General features: G+C 39.8%; 1 protein-coding gene across 3 annotated transcripts in view; it reads right to left on the bottom strand.

Annotated features, from left to right (window-relative positions):
• The window catches only part of LOC124615490 (peroxisomal multifunctional enzyme type 2), a 131702-nt gene that overhangs the window by 57603 nt on the left and 56887 nt on the right, over positions 1-17212 (bottom strand). For all 3 annotated transcript variants that reach the window (XM_047143432.1, XM_047143433.1, XM_047143431.1), the window contains exons 8-11: positions 8180-8310; positions 6189-6257; positions 5842-5902; positions 5542-5705 (exon numbers count right to left, since the gene is read on the bottom strand). In XM_047143432.1, coding sequence (XP_046999388.1) covers positions 5542-5705; positions 5842-5902; positions 6189-6257; positions 8180-8310 — 425 coding nt within the window. The remainder of the gene's footprint in view (positions 1-5541; positions 5706-5841; positions 5903-6188; positions 6258-8179; positions 8311-17212) is intronic.

The raw sequence follows: 17212 nt of genomic DNA, 5'->3' as shown, positions 1-17212 counted from the left end.
TGTTTGCTGTCTGACACCTACAGGGGTCAACAGGCGTCATTCAAATGTTCTTGATTTGTTGATAATGTAACAAAAAATACAATTCAAACAAGCAACAAATTCACTGCATTCAGGAAAAATTTGGATTCCAAAACGCAAATTCTTAAAAAGGAAAAAGGTAACTGGATTCATTTGAAATTATATTTACTTCAAATGCGCATTTTTAAGATTTACTCAGATAGAGATCGTCAATTTAGTGGCATGTCTGCTCCTGGTATAAGAGAATTAGCCGTCTACATTTTTGATAGATACCCAGGGGACGCCTGGCTCTTTTTCGTCGTCGATTTCCACACAATTGTCATGGTCCGTATCGTCGTCAGATTTGGAACTGTCACGAAACAGATTCGAAAGCTGTGCTTCCACACTATCATCACTCTGCAATTCCTCTCCTGCCTCTAAATGATGATCTCCATGGTATGCCTCGTCCTCACTACACAGAAAATCACTGTCGTCTAGTACACTAAGTAGCTGTTCCTATGTGAATTTAACACTTTTCCTACTCCTTTTCACACTGGAAGGTCCAGGTATCAGTTCATTAGCAGACATTAGGAACAATATATGTTCGATAACTGACCACACAAAACAAAAGTTTACATGCTTTGAAGCTAGCTTAGACGCTGCAACTCGACTGAGTAAACCGACAGTGAGTGCGGACGCTTGTAAGCATCAGCCGCACTCGCACATGGCTTGTTTTGTCGCTTATAAGCGTCAGCCGCAGCGAAAGTGTTAAGCAAGTGCTGCTACAGGAAATGGATTTGAGATTGCCTTAGTTGGCAACATGAAAATTTTATCTCCAGCACTGACAATGTGGAGCAGCAATGGACAAAGTTAAAGCATATTGTGCAACACACTTTAGACAGGTATGTGCTGAGCAAAGTTGTGAGGGATGGGATAGACACACCACAGTTCAACACCTGGGTTAGAAAACTGCTATAAAAGCAAAAAGAGCTTCACTGCAAATTTAAAAGTGCCAAGGCCTTACAGACAAGCAAAAACCAAATGAATTCCAAATTATCATTGTGTGAAAAGTTCAACAAATCTGAAAGTAAAATTCTATCTACTGACTTGATAGAAAATCCCAAAAAGTTTTAGTCTTGTGTTAAAAACGGTAAATGGATCAGAGCAATTCTGTCCAGATGCACTGTGACCATAATGGCACTGAAATGGAGGATGACAAAGAGAAGGCCAAAATACCAATCATCTTTTTCAGAACTGTTTCACTGAAGAAGATCGCACAGTAGTTTCTCCACTAAATTGTCACAAAAAAGTTAGAATGACAGATATACGAAAAAAGAAATAATCGGATTGAAAATCAAATGAAATCACTCAATGGAGGAAAGGCCGCTAGACCTGATGGGGTACCAATACAATTACATGTAAAATATACAAATGAACTCGCTCTTCTTCTAGAAGATGTCACATTAAATGCCTTTCAGCCATCCATTTTTCTGAAGACCTCTGCAGGAATTTACATGGATTCTGAAAACGACTGCATGAAACCCAGCTCAGATGTATTTGATACAGTTCCCCACTGCTACCTTAAGAACAAAATACACGTGTGTGGAGTATCAGACCAGCTACATGAATGGACAGAAGAACTTCTAGCAAGGCAGTCATTCTCAACGGAAAGATATCTTAAGACATAAAAGGAACTTCAGGCATATCCCAAGGGATCATTACTTTTCACAATATATATAAATGACCTAGTGGATAATGTCGAAAGTTCCATGAGGCTCTTCACAGGTTACACTTTCGTATACGAAGAAATCACAACACCACAAAATTGTAGCAAAATGCAGGAAGACCAACAAGGGATCAACACTTGGTGCAATGGTTGTCAACTGATCCTCAACATAAATAAATGTGACATATTGCACATAGATAGACAGAAAGATCCATTAATGTATGATTACACAATAGCAGAACAATAACGGAAAGCAGTTGCACCTATATAATATTTAGGAGTATGTGTGTGGAGTGTTTTAAAGAGTGACAATTACATAAAACTGATCACAAGTAATACAGATATTCATTGGTGGAATTCTCAGGAAATGTAGTCTACTCACAAAGGAGGTAACTTACAAATCTCTCATTTGACAATACTTGAATATTCCTCATCAGTCTGGGACCTGTACGAGGTAGGATTGATATGGGAAATAGAGAAGATCCAAAGAAGAGAAGCACATTTTGTAATAGCTTCATTCGTAAGTGCAAAAGCATCATGGAGATGCTCTGACAACTCCAGTGGCAGCTGCTGCAAGAGAAGTGTTCTGCGTCAAGTTGCAGTTTACTATTACAATTCCAAGAGCTTATGTTCCTAGAAGAGTCAACCAATATAATGCTTCCTCTTACGTACATCTTGCAAAAAGGCAATGGAGATAAAATTAGACAGACTCGAGCCCACAAGGAAGCTTACCAGCAATTGTTCTTCCTGTGAACCATTCACAGATGGAAAAAAAGGGTAAGTGAGACTGGCACACCAAATACCTTTTACCACAAACCATAAGGTGATTTGTGGAGTATAGATGTACATGTAGATGACACAAATTTGAGTTACAAGTTATTTACTGGATAAAAATATTTTCAAATTTGGAATGTGTAATAATATGAGAGCTTGTACACAGAACAGTCTGGAATCTCAAAATGAATCTTCAGCACCGTCAGTCAATTCACAAAGTGATCATCCTTCACTTGTTTTCTATGTCCATAAAATTTGTTATCTTCATTTTGTAAAGTACGTCTGATTCAAATTTAATTTGCAAGTTTTTACAGGATGAACATATTTTCACTGTTTGGAATATACAGGGTTATTACAAATGATTGAAGCGATTTCACAGCTCTACAATAACTTTATTATTTGAGATATTTTCACAACGCTTTGCACACACATACAAAAACTCAAAAAGTTTTTTTAGGCATTCACAAATGTTCGATATGTGCCCCTTTAGTGATTCGGCAGACATCAAGCCGATAATCAAGTTCCTCCCACACTCTGCACAGCATGTCCCCATCAATGAGTTCGAAAGCATCGTTGATGCGAGCTCGCAGTTCTGGCACGTTTCTTGGTAGAGGAGGTTTGAACACTGAATCTTTCAGATAACCCCACAGAAAGAAATCGCATGGGGTTAAGTCGGGAGAGCGTGGAGGCCATGACATGAATTCCTGATCACGATCTCCACCACGACCGATCCATCGGTTTTCCAATCTCCTGTTTAAGAAATGCCGAACATCATGATGGAAGTGCGGTGGAGCACCATTCTGTTGAAAGATGAAGTCGGCGCTGTCGGTCTCCAGTTGTGGCATGAGCCAATTTTCCAGCATGTCCAGATACACGTGTCCTGTAACGTTTTTTTCGCAGAAGAAAAAGGGGCCGTAAACTTTAAACCGTGAGATTGCACAAAACACGTTAACTTTTGGTGTACTGCGAATTTGCTGCACGAATGCGTGAGGACTCTCTACCGCCCAGATTCGCACATTGTGTCTGTTCACTTCACCATTAAGAAAAAATGTTGCTTCATCACTGAAAACAAGTTTCGCACTGAACGCATCCTCTTCCATGAGCTGTTGCAACCGCGCCGAAAATTCAAAGCGTTTGACTTTGTCATCGGGTGTCAGGGCTTGTAGCAATTGTAAACGGTAAGGCTTCTGCTTTAGCCTTTTCCGTAAGATTTTCCAAACCGTCGGCTGTGGTAGGTTTAGCTCCCTGCTTGCTTTATTCGTCGACTTCCGCGGGCTACGCATGAAACTTGCCCGCACGCGTTCAACTGTTTCTTCGCTCACTGCAGGCCGACCCGTTGATTTCCCCTTACAGAGGCATCCAGAAGCTTTAAACTGCGCATACCATCGCCAAATGGAGTTAGCAGTTGGTGGATCTTTGTTGAACTTCGTCCTGAAGTGTCATTGCACTGTTATGACTGACTGATGTGAGTGCATTTCGAGCACGACATATGCTTTCTTGGCTCCTGTCGCCATTTTGTCTCACTGCGCTCTTGAGCGCTCTGGCGGCAGAAACCTGAAGTGCGGCTTCAGCCACACAAAACTTCATGAGTTTTTCTACATACCTGTAGTGTGTCGTGACCATATGTCAATGAATGGAGCTACAGCGAATTTATGAAATCGCTTCAATCATTTGTAATAGCCCTGTATAATGGTATGATAGCTCATAAGCACAACATTCTGGGACCTCAAGATGATTCTGCAGCACTGTTAATCGGTTTGTAAAGTGGTCATATTTGTGGATTTTAAAATAATCTGTGACTCAATTGGTCACACCACCTTGTTTAATGTGCTGTATGAATATAGTGTCAATTGAAAAACAACCAAATTAACCCAACATACTTTAATAAATACAACCCCTATGAGAAAACACATAGGAAAAAATCTCTGAATCTTTTGAAATAAAAATAGCAGTGTAGTAAAGTGATGGGTTACATGCACTTCTTTTCAGCACGTTTGATAAGATCAAAAAAACAAGATAAAAAGAAATACCTGGAATACACATAGGAACATGAGGTAAAATGAGAAGTATCACATGCCTCACCTCATCTGATGACCTTGCAATGATCACTAGGACTATCACAGAAACCAGTCATGCCCTTAAACATTTTGTGTTGTTCTTGTCGAAACTGAGCTTCAAATCAAAATACACAGAACTGGGGGTGCCTTGTAATGAGATATGACTTTATTACTCATATTAAATACTTCAAGTATTTATCAGAACAGTCTCAATGACAGAGAGACCAATGAAAACTGTGCAGAAAAATTATGTAGTACCTCCACAAATAACTGGAACTTCTACAGTAAGAAACTCCTTCCCACTGAAGCTAACCTTCACTACTGCTTAACAGGAACCCATTCTCCCAGAATTGCTCTACACTGTTAGAAAAATCATCTTCAGTCATCAATGTCAGTAGCATTGAGAAACTGAAACAATAAATACCGAGGAAACATTAATTCTCACTTCCAAACTGACAGAAAGGAAGGTGAAATTCAGATAGCAAGGGGCATGCCTTTTTGGTCTCTTTTACTCCTAAAGTATTTACATTCTACATGAACTTTCATTATAGCTAATGGTCCTACGTGTTCTTTAAGGGGCCAAACAAAATAATAACAACAAATTAAAATAAGAGCACTCTCAAAAAGTGTTAACTATGAGAATATAACTGTCAGTGAATTTTGTTTCCATTCTTTTGTGTAATACTTTTTGTAAAAGAGAAAGAAAATCAAAATACATCACAGGGAATGCTATGGTCCTACACTGAGAACATCTATACAAATAAGAATGAGAAATAATAAAGATCTCATCATTAACAATTCCAAGTCACAACCCAATTATTTTTCTTTGTGGCATCTTTGTCACCATTTGTATCTTTCCTCGAATCATTTTCTGTGCTTCACATGGCTACAAATTCATAGCAACATTTTTTATGATTCTAATGTTAACAGAAAACTACTTTTACAGAAAACACTGAAAGGAAAAACAAACTTCACAATAGCACACACCTTAGAAAAATCGACCTCTTTACCAGGAACGACATCACCAATTAAATCAGATCCCATCATAGCAACTTGGCCAGGGAGAATCCAAAACGAGGGGATGGCTGCGAAATCTTCATGTAGTTCATACAGGTATTTGAGGTCACTCGGGTCAGTAACTGTCGCACCAACTGTAAACAGATGTCACTGTTGTAGCAACACTAATAAGCCAGATTATAAATTGTCACTACCAAATCTTAGATGCATTAAATTGCAACAGCAATGGCAGTCTCTCTGCAACAATACTGTAATATTGAGAAAACTTACTTCCAAGGGCATAAAGGATGAGGTCCCTGTTTGTGTATGAGTACTGACCAGACACTGATTTCTGTAAAATTGTAAAAAATAGGACTTTATTAACAGCAAACTGACAGCCACCAACTACTCTGAATAAGTATAACATATGAAAAAATATTTCAAGCTTTGAACATTTAGGCACTCAAAATGAAACACAATAAGCTCATAAAGACACAAAAATAAAGGAAAGTACAGGATGTAATAACAATAGTATGATGAAAAAGATAGATTGCTCCATCTTCTCTATACGATGAGTAGCAATCTATCGTTTTCACAATACTGTCATAAAAGGACAAGAACATTTTCATCATTCTTACCTGTCCAGTGGGCACTGCTCCACCTGCTTTCATTTCCTCCAAGGCTGTCATTAACGAGCCTGATGCTTCCTGCAACATTAGCAATTGATGGTATGACTTATTCTACAACACAACGATCAATCAAAACATAATGAATTTTTCGCTGTGCAGGCAGGTGTATGCTCTTGTTTAACTTCCTGACAGTTTAAGTCTGCATGCCAAACTGGGACTCTAAATTCTGTGATGATATTTGAAAGTTATATTCTCTTCCCGCTAACTGATGTAATTTACAGACTGCTTTCTCTAGCTCATCATCACTTTCTTCCAAAATGGTAACATCATCTGCGCACATAAGAATATGAATGTACTCATTTCTATTAATCAGTAACCTGGATTAATTTCATGGCCCCAGTTTTTTGTCAAATCATTTTTATATACATTAAATAAGATTGGTAACAGGCTACACTCTTGTTTAAGTTCCTTATTGGTAGTGATTTCTTCAGTTTTTGTTATTACCAACTTTTATTATTATTTGTGTCCATGTATAAGCTTGTTATAGCTTTAATAAGATGTCTAGGACATCCAGCTTTAATCATCATGTCCTGTTCACAGGGTCAAAAGCTGTTTTGAAGTCAATAAAAGTGACATGTCTCTCTACACTGAATTCTCATAATTTCTCTAAAATTCTTTTTATGGTAAATATATTATCACTGTGTGAACAGCCTTTACTTTCTCTAAATCTACAAATGTTATCAATGTAGATTATTCTTTCTCCAACCTATCTTCTAACTCACAGCATCAGCATTAACATGCGTCTCTACATCTCTCCAAGAAACCAAACTGATCTTCCCCCAGCTTGACTTAACAACTGTTCATCTTTCCCTAGATATCTAATGTTATTTTACAACAGTGATTTATTAAACTAATGGTTCAGTAATACCTGTCAGTACCTAACTTCTTTAGTACTGGAATTCTTCAAGTCTTGAGATTATTTCACCTGTCACATATATTGTACATACCAGGTGGAGAACCACAACAACAACAACAACAACCAGGTGCAACAGTCCTGTCATGCTATGTTTTCCCAAGCTTCACAGCAATTATGCAGAAATGTTGTCTATCCTGTGTGCCATATTATCTTGTGTTATTGGAAGATATCGACTAGGCCAATTTTTTGCCAAGTTCTTCCCCTGCTGCCTTCACTATTTCATACGTCAAAGCTGACTATTCTCCTTCTCTTCTATTACTTTCTCTTTTCTCAGATAGCATAGCCTAATGTACTCTTTGAAACTCTCAACAATCTCTGGTTGCTTCAGGTATCAAGGTCCCACCTCCTTAATTTCTTATGTAGTTGGGCTTTTTTGGTCAACGTTACTGTTTAATCAGTCAAAGTAAAGTGCACGAATGGAGGATAGAGTTTGCTCTGTCTGACCATCCTTATTTAGATTGTCCGTGGTTTTCCTAAATAATTTCAGGCAAATGCCAAGGAAGGTCCCTTCATCAAGACCATTATTGCCAACCACCCGACCTATCCTCATAAAGGCACACTTACATATTTTGTGCGTATATATATTTTCAGTTATTTATTTTCATTTTATTATTATGAGAAATCCTTTATCATTGTGATATGACCCCTGGGTGAATAAATAAATACAATAAAATAAATGTGCCCCTTGGCCTAAAGCCACTGCACGAGTTACTTCAGACCACTACTATCAACATTTTTTTCAGCCAGGAACACTTATGCGCGAGTGTCCTACCATAGTGAAGTATCAAGGTCCTACTATAATATGCTTGAAATTCTCAGCTTTTATTTAATGCAAAAAAATATTAAATATCACATCTTAAAAGTGTACATGCAAAAGACTCGTAAGTTAAATAATAGATAAATTAATGGTAACTAACAGTTTCAACAGCCATGCCAATAAATATATCTAGTACAGAAAATCACCTAAGAAATACACATCAATATACTCTTAAAGTTTTGCCACAAAATTAAGTTTTAGGCTGACCTGGATAGATTCAAGGCGCTCAGCTCCAGACATGTCTATAACTTCAGGCCACTTGTCACGCACTGTTTCCAAAATCACATCATCGGTGAGCTTTTGTCGAAGGATGACTCCCTTGCCTCTTACTAAGTGACCTATGAATGAAAATAATTTCAAAAAGCTTTTCTCAAAGAATCCTAAAAAAAAGAATTTTTAGAATGTTGATAATTGTTTTGGACTTCCTGGTTGATTAAAGCTGTGTGCCAGACTGGGACTCATCAAATACAAAACCTCAGCTTCGACAGACAACACTATAATTGACTGAGCTGTCCAGGAATGAATTGCAGCCCACCCTCACAGTTCCATATCTGCCAGTACTATTCTCCTACATTTCAAAATTCATTCTGAAAGATAACTGTTACTGACAAGTCTTTGAAAAGTTAAACATGCAACAAACACAGTATCCCCTGGACATCTACAACTGTTTAAATACAAATACAAATTAAATGTTATCAACAGTAAGCAACTTCCTATGATGATTCACAATATAATATGGTTAAACACTGCAGAGCAGCACTTGGGAGTGCCAGGTTTGATACTAACCCCTGCTTTGAATTTAAGCAGAAATTAAATGCGTGGCTGACAACAGATTTCTGGTAAAAAATTACCCTCATTCCATTGGCAGCTTTTCACATACAGGCAAAGGGATATATAGAGGATTGAGAGATTCTCTTGCTGTTAAAGGTTGGAAACTGTCGCAAAGATGGACGAATCAGAAAGAACTGACAGCATGTGGATGCTTTGGGCACACTTTCTCTGATGACAAATGGCTTTTTTGAAAGTTATTGAGATAATATTGTCCCCTGATCTCCAGACACTACTCATAAGGATGAGGGAAAAGATAATCAACATGTTACAAACTGATGAGGATGGTGTTAGAATTTAATGGGACAGCTGGAAAATCTAAAGAGAAAGATAGACACTCCAAATGAAACTTAGTAGGAACTAGGGAATTAGAATGGAAAGAGGGCTGAAATATATGGTCACGCAACTGTGTGGTAACGAATACTGTTAAATAATGGTGTAATGTGTTTCTGTAAACAGAATGTGTTAATATGGGCAACATAATCAACAAATTATTCTTGCCAGTTTTTATATTAAACCAATACTACCCACCACAGACGCCAACTCCATGGGGCCTGAGGGGGCCCGAGCCCCCTCAAAAATTTGTTTGGAGGGAGTGGACCCCCCCCCCCCAATAATTTACGAAAATTATTAGTTATATTATGCTTTGTAAAATCATAAAACTATGTTGGAATTTTTTTATTTTCCTTGTTTGATAATAGTTACATTTTAAAATACATTCAGTAATGAGTTAAAACAAATAATTATTATGGTAGTAAGCAGGTTAACTGAAAACGAGCAGTGTGAATCATGATAGTGTTATGGTGCTGATGGCACACTTAGAATTTGTCTCGGTGCATGAACCTTCGGGTAAAGTATGGCACCAGCTGGAGCAGAAGCACCTGGAACCCTCCACCTCAGGTCGCCTTTATGCTTCAAAACATTACGACGCTGTGGCTATATAAAGTCCACCCTGCTGTCGCAGTCATTCAGTGTGGATAGTTTCATTCAGTGCAAGCTGCATACAAGTTTAGTATTCTGACTTTAGTACCGAGTGGACTATTTTATATGACTATATTTTATTTGTTTACTTTAGTCTGTTAATGTACTGTGAATTAAGTTTGCAATGAATAAACCTGTTACCAAAAAGGCGCGCTTGGAAGTTAATGATATTGCAAGTCAACCACCAACTATTATTGTGTCACCAATTGCTTCGTGTCTTCTGACAAGAACCGTTCACAGCCAAAGTCTGGACAATCTGGTAAGGAAAGATCATTTCAGTCGTCTTGGTTGATCAAATATACATGGCTAGAATATGAAGCATCTACTGAAAAAGTTTTTGCAAAACATGCAAAGAGGCAGGTGCTAAAATCTATTACAATTTTCTTCAAAAAAAGGAAGATGCATTTACTTCTGTAGGGTTTTATAACTGGAAAAAGGCTTTGGAAAAATTCTGTCTTCATGAAAATACGTTTACGCATAAAGAAGGTGTTCTGAAGCTAAATTCTATCACTAACCGAAGTGTGGCCTCCCAATTGAATGAACAGTTAGACAGTGATATAAAGAAAGCCCATTTAGCTTGAGACAATTTTTACTACTGTGCAATTTCTATACCGACAAGGACTAGCAATTAGAGGGCATAAAGATGTAAACTCAAATTTTTTTCAAATGCTGGAACTCCGAAAGGATGACATACCTGAGTGTAAGGATTGGTTAGGGCATTCAGGGTATAAGTGGACTTCCCACAATATTCAAAACAAGATCATTGATCTACTAGGAAAGTCTGTGTTGAGAAAGGGATTGGCTTCAATCAAGAAGACTGAACATTTTTCTATTATGGTTGACGAAACACGTGATTCTTTGAGTCACGAACAAGAGTCATTTTGTATTTGTACTGTCGATGATTCCTTAATCATCAACGAAGACTTTATTGGCTTATACGAGATCCCCAACACTGAATGATAAACTCTGTTTAGTATTTTAAAAGACATTTTTGCACATCTTGATTTGTCAATGGATAATTTAAGAGGACAGTGCTTGATGGTGCCTCGAATATGAGAGGTAAGTTCAAAGGACTAAAGAAGTTAGTTTTGGATATACAACCAAAAGCACGTTATGTGCACTGCACTGCTCACAGTTTAGACTTGGCAGTTGTAGACAGTCTCTGCCATCTTAGGTCTATGAGGGATATTATGGCTTTAGCCAAGGACTTGATAAACACCATAAGGGAATCCAGCAAAAGGATGGGACTTTTCAGAAGCATATGCTGTGAGAGTGCCAACAACCAAGCTGGTCTACGACCTCTTTGCCCGACTTGATGGACTATGTGAGCTTCTAGTATCTTGAGAATATTGAAGAACTTTGAAGAACTTATAGAGTTTTTTGAAACATTTTCTGCAGAGGACAAAACAGAGGCAGGTTACAAATGTGCAGGCTACCTAGAGTCACTGTTACAATTCAAGACTTATTTCTTTTTATGTCTTTATTGCCATGCAAGGAACCCAGCAGAGTATGTCAATGAAAAAAATCAATGTCCTTATCTAAGTGTTGCTGATCTGGAAAACAATATATGAGGGCTTGAGTTGTATACTGAATGGAAGGCGTGATAGTTTTGAACACTTATGGGCATTGTGTTTAAAAGAAAAACATTCACAAATTCACGATCCTTCGCTTCCACGGAATCGAAGTATCCCAGTGAAGTACGAAAACAACGAAGCCAGCTCACGGCACACTTTCAAAACCCCAAAGGAATACTACAAAGCTATTTACATTAGAGTTTGTGAAATGGTGCAATCTTGCATTGCTGTGCGGTTTGCTTCAACTGGACTCGCACAGGTCATTGCAGTTGAACAAGAGTGCTTGCTTTTAGTAAACAGAGGTGAAACAAATTTGGAAAAATCAACTGAGTTTTTCAAAAATGACCTAGACATTGAGACACTTCGCTTACACTTGAATATGTTAGCTGATATCGCTAATACAGAACAACTGGTCTTAAAAAACATGCGTGATGTAAGAAAGTACATTACACAAGAGCCTACAGTTGGAGAGATGTTATGTGAAGTAGTGAAGTGCATTAAGCTTCTCCAAGTAGTTACAAACACGACAGCAATAGCAGAACGGTCATTTAGCACCCTTAAACATCTGAAGTCATATCTCCAATCAATAATGGCACAGAAGCGACTGAACTTGGCTGTTCTTCATGCCCATCAAGATGTTTTGGATGAATCGGATATCCGACCAGTCATGAACAACTTCATATTCAGTAATCCAGTCAGACGGTCGACATTTGCACCTTTCTAAAGACACCTGATAATGGCATTTTGAGCAATATCAAAAATCTTTATAAAATAGAGAATTAAATACATAAATAATGTTAAATTTTCAGTTTCAAAATACTAGTACTAGTTTAGTACTGTATTACTATATTACTATAGTACTGTATTAGTTATTTTCAAATACTTAAATATTTTTAGGGTGTAAAATCCAATTAAAACACATACTTTTGACTGAAAGTATTAGGCATACTGTATTAAGTTTATTAACTGCATTAAAGCTTAATTTTGAGATATTGCTTTTATTTAATGAACTCTGAGCCTTATTCAAAGTAAGCTTAAATTTGCTATTTCACTTATTCATCAAAGTGCTATTACAGTGTGACAGCAATATTTTATGTTTATTTGTTTTAATGATAGTTTAAGATTTATTTAAACATAATTTGAGTCATTTCAGAGCTATATATTCACTGCTCTGTAATTGTCTATAAGCATGATTCTTACTGTAAATTAAATTAGCTTTTTATGAAAATACCGTGCGTGTTTATGTTTTGTTTCTTTTCTCAAAGCCAAAAAAACATGTCACACTTGTCGAGTTTCCCGGAGTGTCGAGTTATCGAGAGTCCAGTTTTCGGGGTTCTAATGTTTATCATATGACTCTAAAATGCTTTAAAAAACTTTACAACTCACTATTTTTCATCTAAAATTTAGAAAATTTCCTCAGTATGGGGCCCCCGATATTTTTTGTAAGTCGGCACCACTGCTACCCACCTGTGTCAGCTTTACATGCTCACACAGTAAGCTAATGAAGATGATTAAGAAACCAAGCAACTAATAAAACAGCAATGGTGGTGGTGGTGAAATCTGACAGTTTGGGAGACTAGAACATTATAGCAGCACTGCCACCAGCTCTGCAGTGAAAACACTGCAGCCACTCGCCAAGGAATGCTGTTCAATATGTCCTCCATGGACATACGTGAAGCTGACGAGATCATCAGCCATCAAGCTGTCAGTGTAAACCACTTCATGGCCTCGGTACATGCTCTGTAGAGCTGCATCAGTGTAGAGCAATCTGCACCCTAGTTGGTGTTGCTCAGGCAGCAGAGGGCATTGAGGTGCTGCCAGCACTTCCACTTAAGCTGACAAAGGTGAGGAAGCCAAGTCAATTCGGAGTCAAACACCAGTCCTAAGAATTGATATGTCTCCACTACAGTGAGTGGATCATCATTAAGGTAAAGTTCTGGTTCTGGATGAGTGGTACGATGCCGACAGAAGTGCATAATACTCGACTTTGCGGCTGAAAACTGGAAACCGTGGGCTAGAGCCCAAGACTGCACCTTGTGGATGGCTCCCTGTAGGCACCACTCAGCAACACCAGTACTGGTGGTGCAGTACGAAATGTAGAAGTCGTCTGCATACAGAGAAGGTGAGACGGACGGCCCTACAGCTGCTGCACTAAAAATAAAGATACACTCAATACAGAGCCCTGTGGGACCCCATTTTCCTGGATATGTGGGGAACTATGGGAGGCACCAACTTGGACATAGAAAGTACAATGCAACAGGAAATTTAGGATAAAAACAAGGAACGGTCCTCGGAGACCCCACTTGTATAATGTGGCACGTATAGGATGTCGCCAGGTTGTGTGACATGCTTTTCAGAAGAAAAAAAAAAAAAGATGGCAAACAGGTGTTGGCGTCTGGAAATGGCAGTTCAGATGGAAGACTCAAGGGACACAAGATTATCAGTGGTAGAGCAACCCTGGCAGAAGCCGCCCTGACATGGAGCCATTAGGCCATGTAACTCCAGGACCCAACCTAAATGCCGACACACCATATGTTCCAGCAGCTTACAAAAAACGTTGGTGAGGCTGGTGGGCTGATAGCTATCCACATCAAGCAGATTTTTACTGGGTTTGAGCACCGGAATGATGGTGCTCTACCGCCATTGCGATGGTAAGACACCATCACACCAGATCCAGCTGAAGATGACGAGGAGATGTCGCTTGTAATCAGATGAGAGATGTTTAATCATCTGACTGTCGATCTGATCTGGCCCAGGAGCAGTGTTGGGGGCAATGTGCAAGGGCACTGAGGAGCTCTCACTCTGTAAATGGGACGTTATAGGATTCACTGTGGCATGTAGTGAACAAAGGGACTTTCCCTTCCACCCGCCATTTGAGAGTACAAAAGGCTGGAGGGTAATTCTCTGACACAGACGCTCGAGCATAGTGCTCCACAAAGTGCTCAGCAATAACGATTGTGTTGGTAGATGACATGCCATATATGTTAACACCAGAAACACCTGTTGGGGTCTGGAACCCGACAACACGTTTGATTTTTGCCCAGACTTTGGAACATGAAATATGGCACCCAATCGTTGAGACGTATCTCTCCTAACACTCCTGCTTCCATCGTTTGATAAGTTAGTGAACGCAGGCATGGAGTCGTTTAAAGGCTATGAGGTGCTCCAGGAAAGGGTGCTGCTTATACTGCTGTAGAGCCCACCGATGCTCCTTAATTGCTTCAGTGACTTCTGGCAACCACCAAGGGACTGCCTTTTGCCAAGGGAACCGTAAAGAGAGAGGGATCGTGTTTTTTGCCACAGAGATGATTGTTGTAGTCACATGCTCAATCATCACATCGATGTTCCTGTGTGGAGGAGATTCAACGGTGACAACAGAGGTGAAAGTTTCCCAGTCCACCATGTTTAATCCCATCTGGGCAGGCGTCCATGTGCCTGATGCTGGGGCAGTGTCAGGAAGATGGGGAAGTGGTTGCTACCACACAGGTCGTCATGTGCTCTCCAGTGGATAGATGGGACAAGTCCTGGGCTGCAAACTGATAAATCAATTGCCGAGTAACTACCTCAAGCCACACTGAAATGTGTGGTGGCCCCAGTAATTAAGAGGCAGAGGTCGAGTTGTGACAGTAAATTTTTGACATCTCTGCCTCGCCCAGTAAGCACGGTGCCACCTCGCAAGGGGTTATGGGCATTAAAATCTCCCAAAAGCAGGAAAGGTTTAGGGAATTGATCAATCAGTGTAGATAATACATTCAGGGGTACTGCACCATCTGGAGGAAGATATACATTGCAGACAGTTATTTCCTGTGTCATCTGTATTCTGACAGACACAGCTTCAAGAGGGGTTTGAATGGGCACAATTTCACTACAGACTGAGTTTACGACATAAACGTAAACTCCACCTGACACTCGATTATAGTCACTACGGTTCCTGTAATATCCCTTATAGTCACGGAGGGCAGAGGTCCGCATTACTGGGAATCAGGTTTCCTGGAAGGCAATGCAGAGAGCAGGTGTAAAGCTTAACAATTGTTGCAGCTCAGTCAGGAGGTGAAAAAACTGCTGCAATTCCACTAGAGGATGACATCATTGTGAGACTGGGAAGGCATGGAACAGTCAATGATGCAATTTACACCTCAGGGTCACCTGCTGCCACCGACTTATAGCCTTAGCAGTCTATATCTATTTTGTCTGAGGGTCCGGCGAGATCTAGGTCCTCAGTGGATGCCAGAATCTCTGCCTCATCCGCAGATGCAGGGCTTGTAGGTAGTTGTGGTGGGGGCACCACTGCAATTCCCTTGGTCCTTGGGATCTTCTTTTTTGATTTCTCTCATTGCTCCTTGGGTTTCCCTTGCTGGGAGGACTTCATTGATTCAGTCTCCAGGACTGGGAATGAACATGAAGCCCTATGACCAGCTGCTTTTCGGCTCTTCAGCCACTGACTGGTGTCATCGTTCCCACTAGCAGAGACCTGGGAAGAGAATGACCCCAAGGGACCCTTCCTAGTGAGGGGGGGGGGGGGGGGGGGGGGTGCTCCCAAAGTAGGTGGGGTGCAGAAGCAACAGGTAGGGAAGTGTCCACCACAGTCAAGAGCGCACGTGTAGTCTTCCGGCTCTGAGAGGTGACTGGGGTTGGTGGAGCTGATGGGGCTAGAACCGTTGTAGCGGTGGTGTCAGACGATGCCATACGTACAGGATGCTGGTGTTCAAATTTCCAATGGATAAAACAGTAGTGGTCAAGAGTGAGACAAGACATTATTGTTAAATCTTTCAAGAAGAGTGACATAAGTAATGCTCTCAATGGTAGTGAAGACCATCTTATATATGAAGATGATAATGATGATGATAAAGTGGAAGAAGATAAAGAAGGAAGAGAAGAAAACGGAAGTTCAGATGATGATCTTCAGACATTTTAAAGGTTACTTCAGTTTTATAAACTAAGATTTGTTTTAGTTACAGGTGCTTCTTATAGTTTGTAGCGTCTTACAGTCCATAAAATATGGAGAACTTGGAGAGTGGAAAAAGAGGAATAAACGGGAACATATCATGAGGTAAAGATTTAGGAATCATATACTGGACTATGAAGTATATTCATGTGTGGATTAAGGTCTTAGCCTAGTAATGATGAGTAATATACCATATTAAAAAATCTTGTAGGCATTAATGGGATGCATATAGAGCATAGTCTTGTATGGATCACAGACTTGGATACTGACAAAGGCCGAAAAGAAAGTACTATAGTGGAGATGGGTAGTTCGCGTACGAACGGGTGCAAAGGAACGGTTCACCACCATGAACGAAACAACCGAGGAACGAATTCCAAGGAACGATCGGTTCATAGTTCACTTCGGTCGCGGCGGTCTACTTATAGTTCCCGGGAACGAGGAACAATCGGTTCATAGTTCACTTCGGTCGCGGCGGTCTACTTATAGTTCCCGGGAACAAGGAATGATCAGTTCATAGTTCACTAGTTCACTTCGGTCACGGCGGTCACTTCGGCAGTTCTCGTTCCAGCCTCGGTCGCGTGCTCGTCTCAGTCTCGGTCTCGGTCTCCCTCGGCCGCACTCGTCGTTCTTCGCATGACCACCCGTCTCAGTTCCACTGCTGATTACTCATAGTTAGTTCAGTATCCAGTTGTTCGTTTCGTTCACTGCGCTCACCTATTTTACATGTGTCCAAACTGTTCTTGCACTTGGTTCTGGCTATTCAGCGTCCATGACCGGTTATCAAAAAGTATTTTATAGTTAAGTAAATCACATAAAAATTACGTTGTATGTAACAGGTACGTCTTTTCAGGTAACAAAAGGGCATATCAGCTCACTTCATTATATCGATGAACAGCAGAAGACATACTTATA

The sequence above is a fragment of the Schistocerca americana genome, chromosome 5 (assembly GCF_021461395.2).
Source record: "Schistocerca americana isolate TAMUIC-IGC-003095 chromosome 5, iqSchAmer2.1, whole genome shotgun sequence".
NCBI lineage: Eukaryota > Metazoa > Arthropoda > Insecta > Orthoptera > Acrididae > Schistocerca > Schistocerca americana.
The sequence above is the reverse complement of the archived record's forward strand: the minus strand, read 5'-3'. Positions and strand labels throughout refer to the sequence as shown.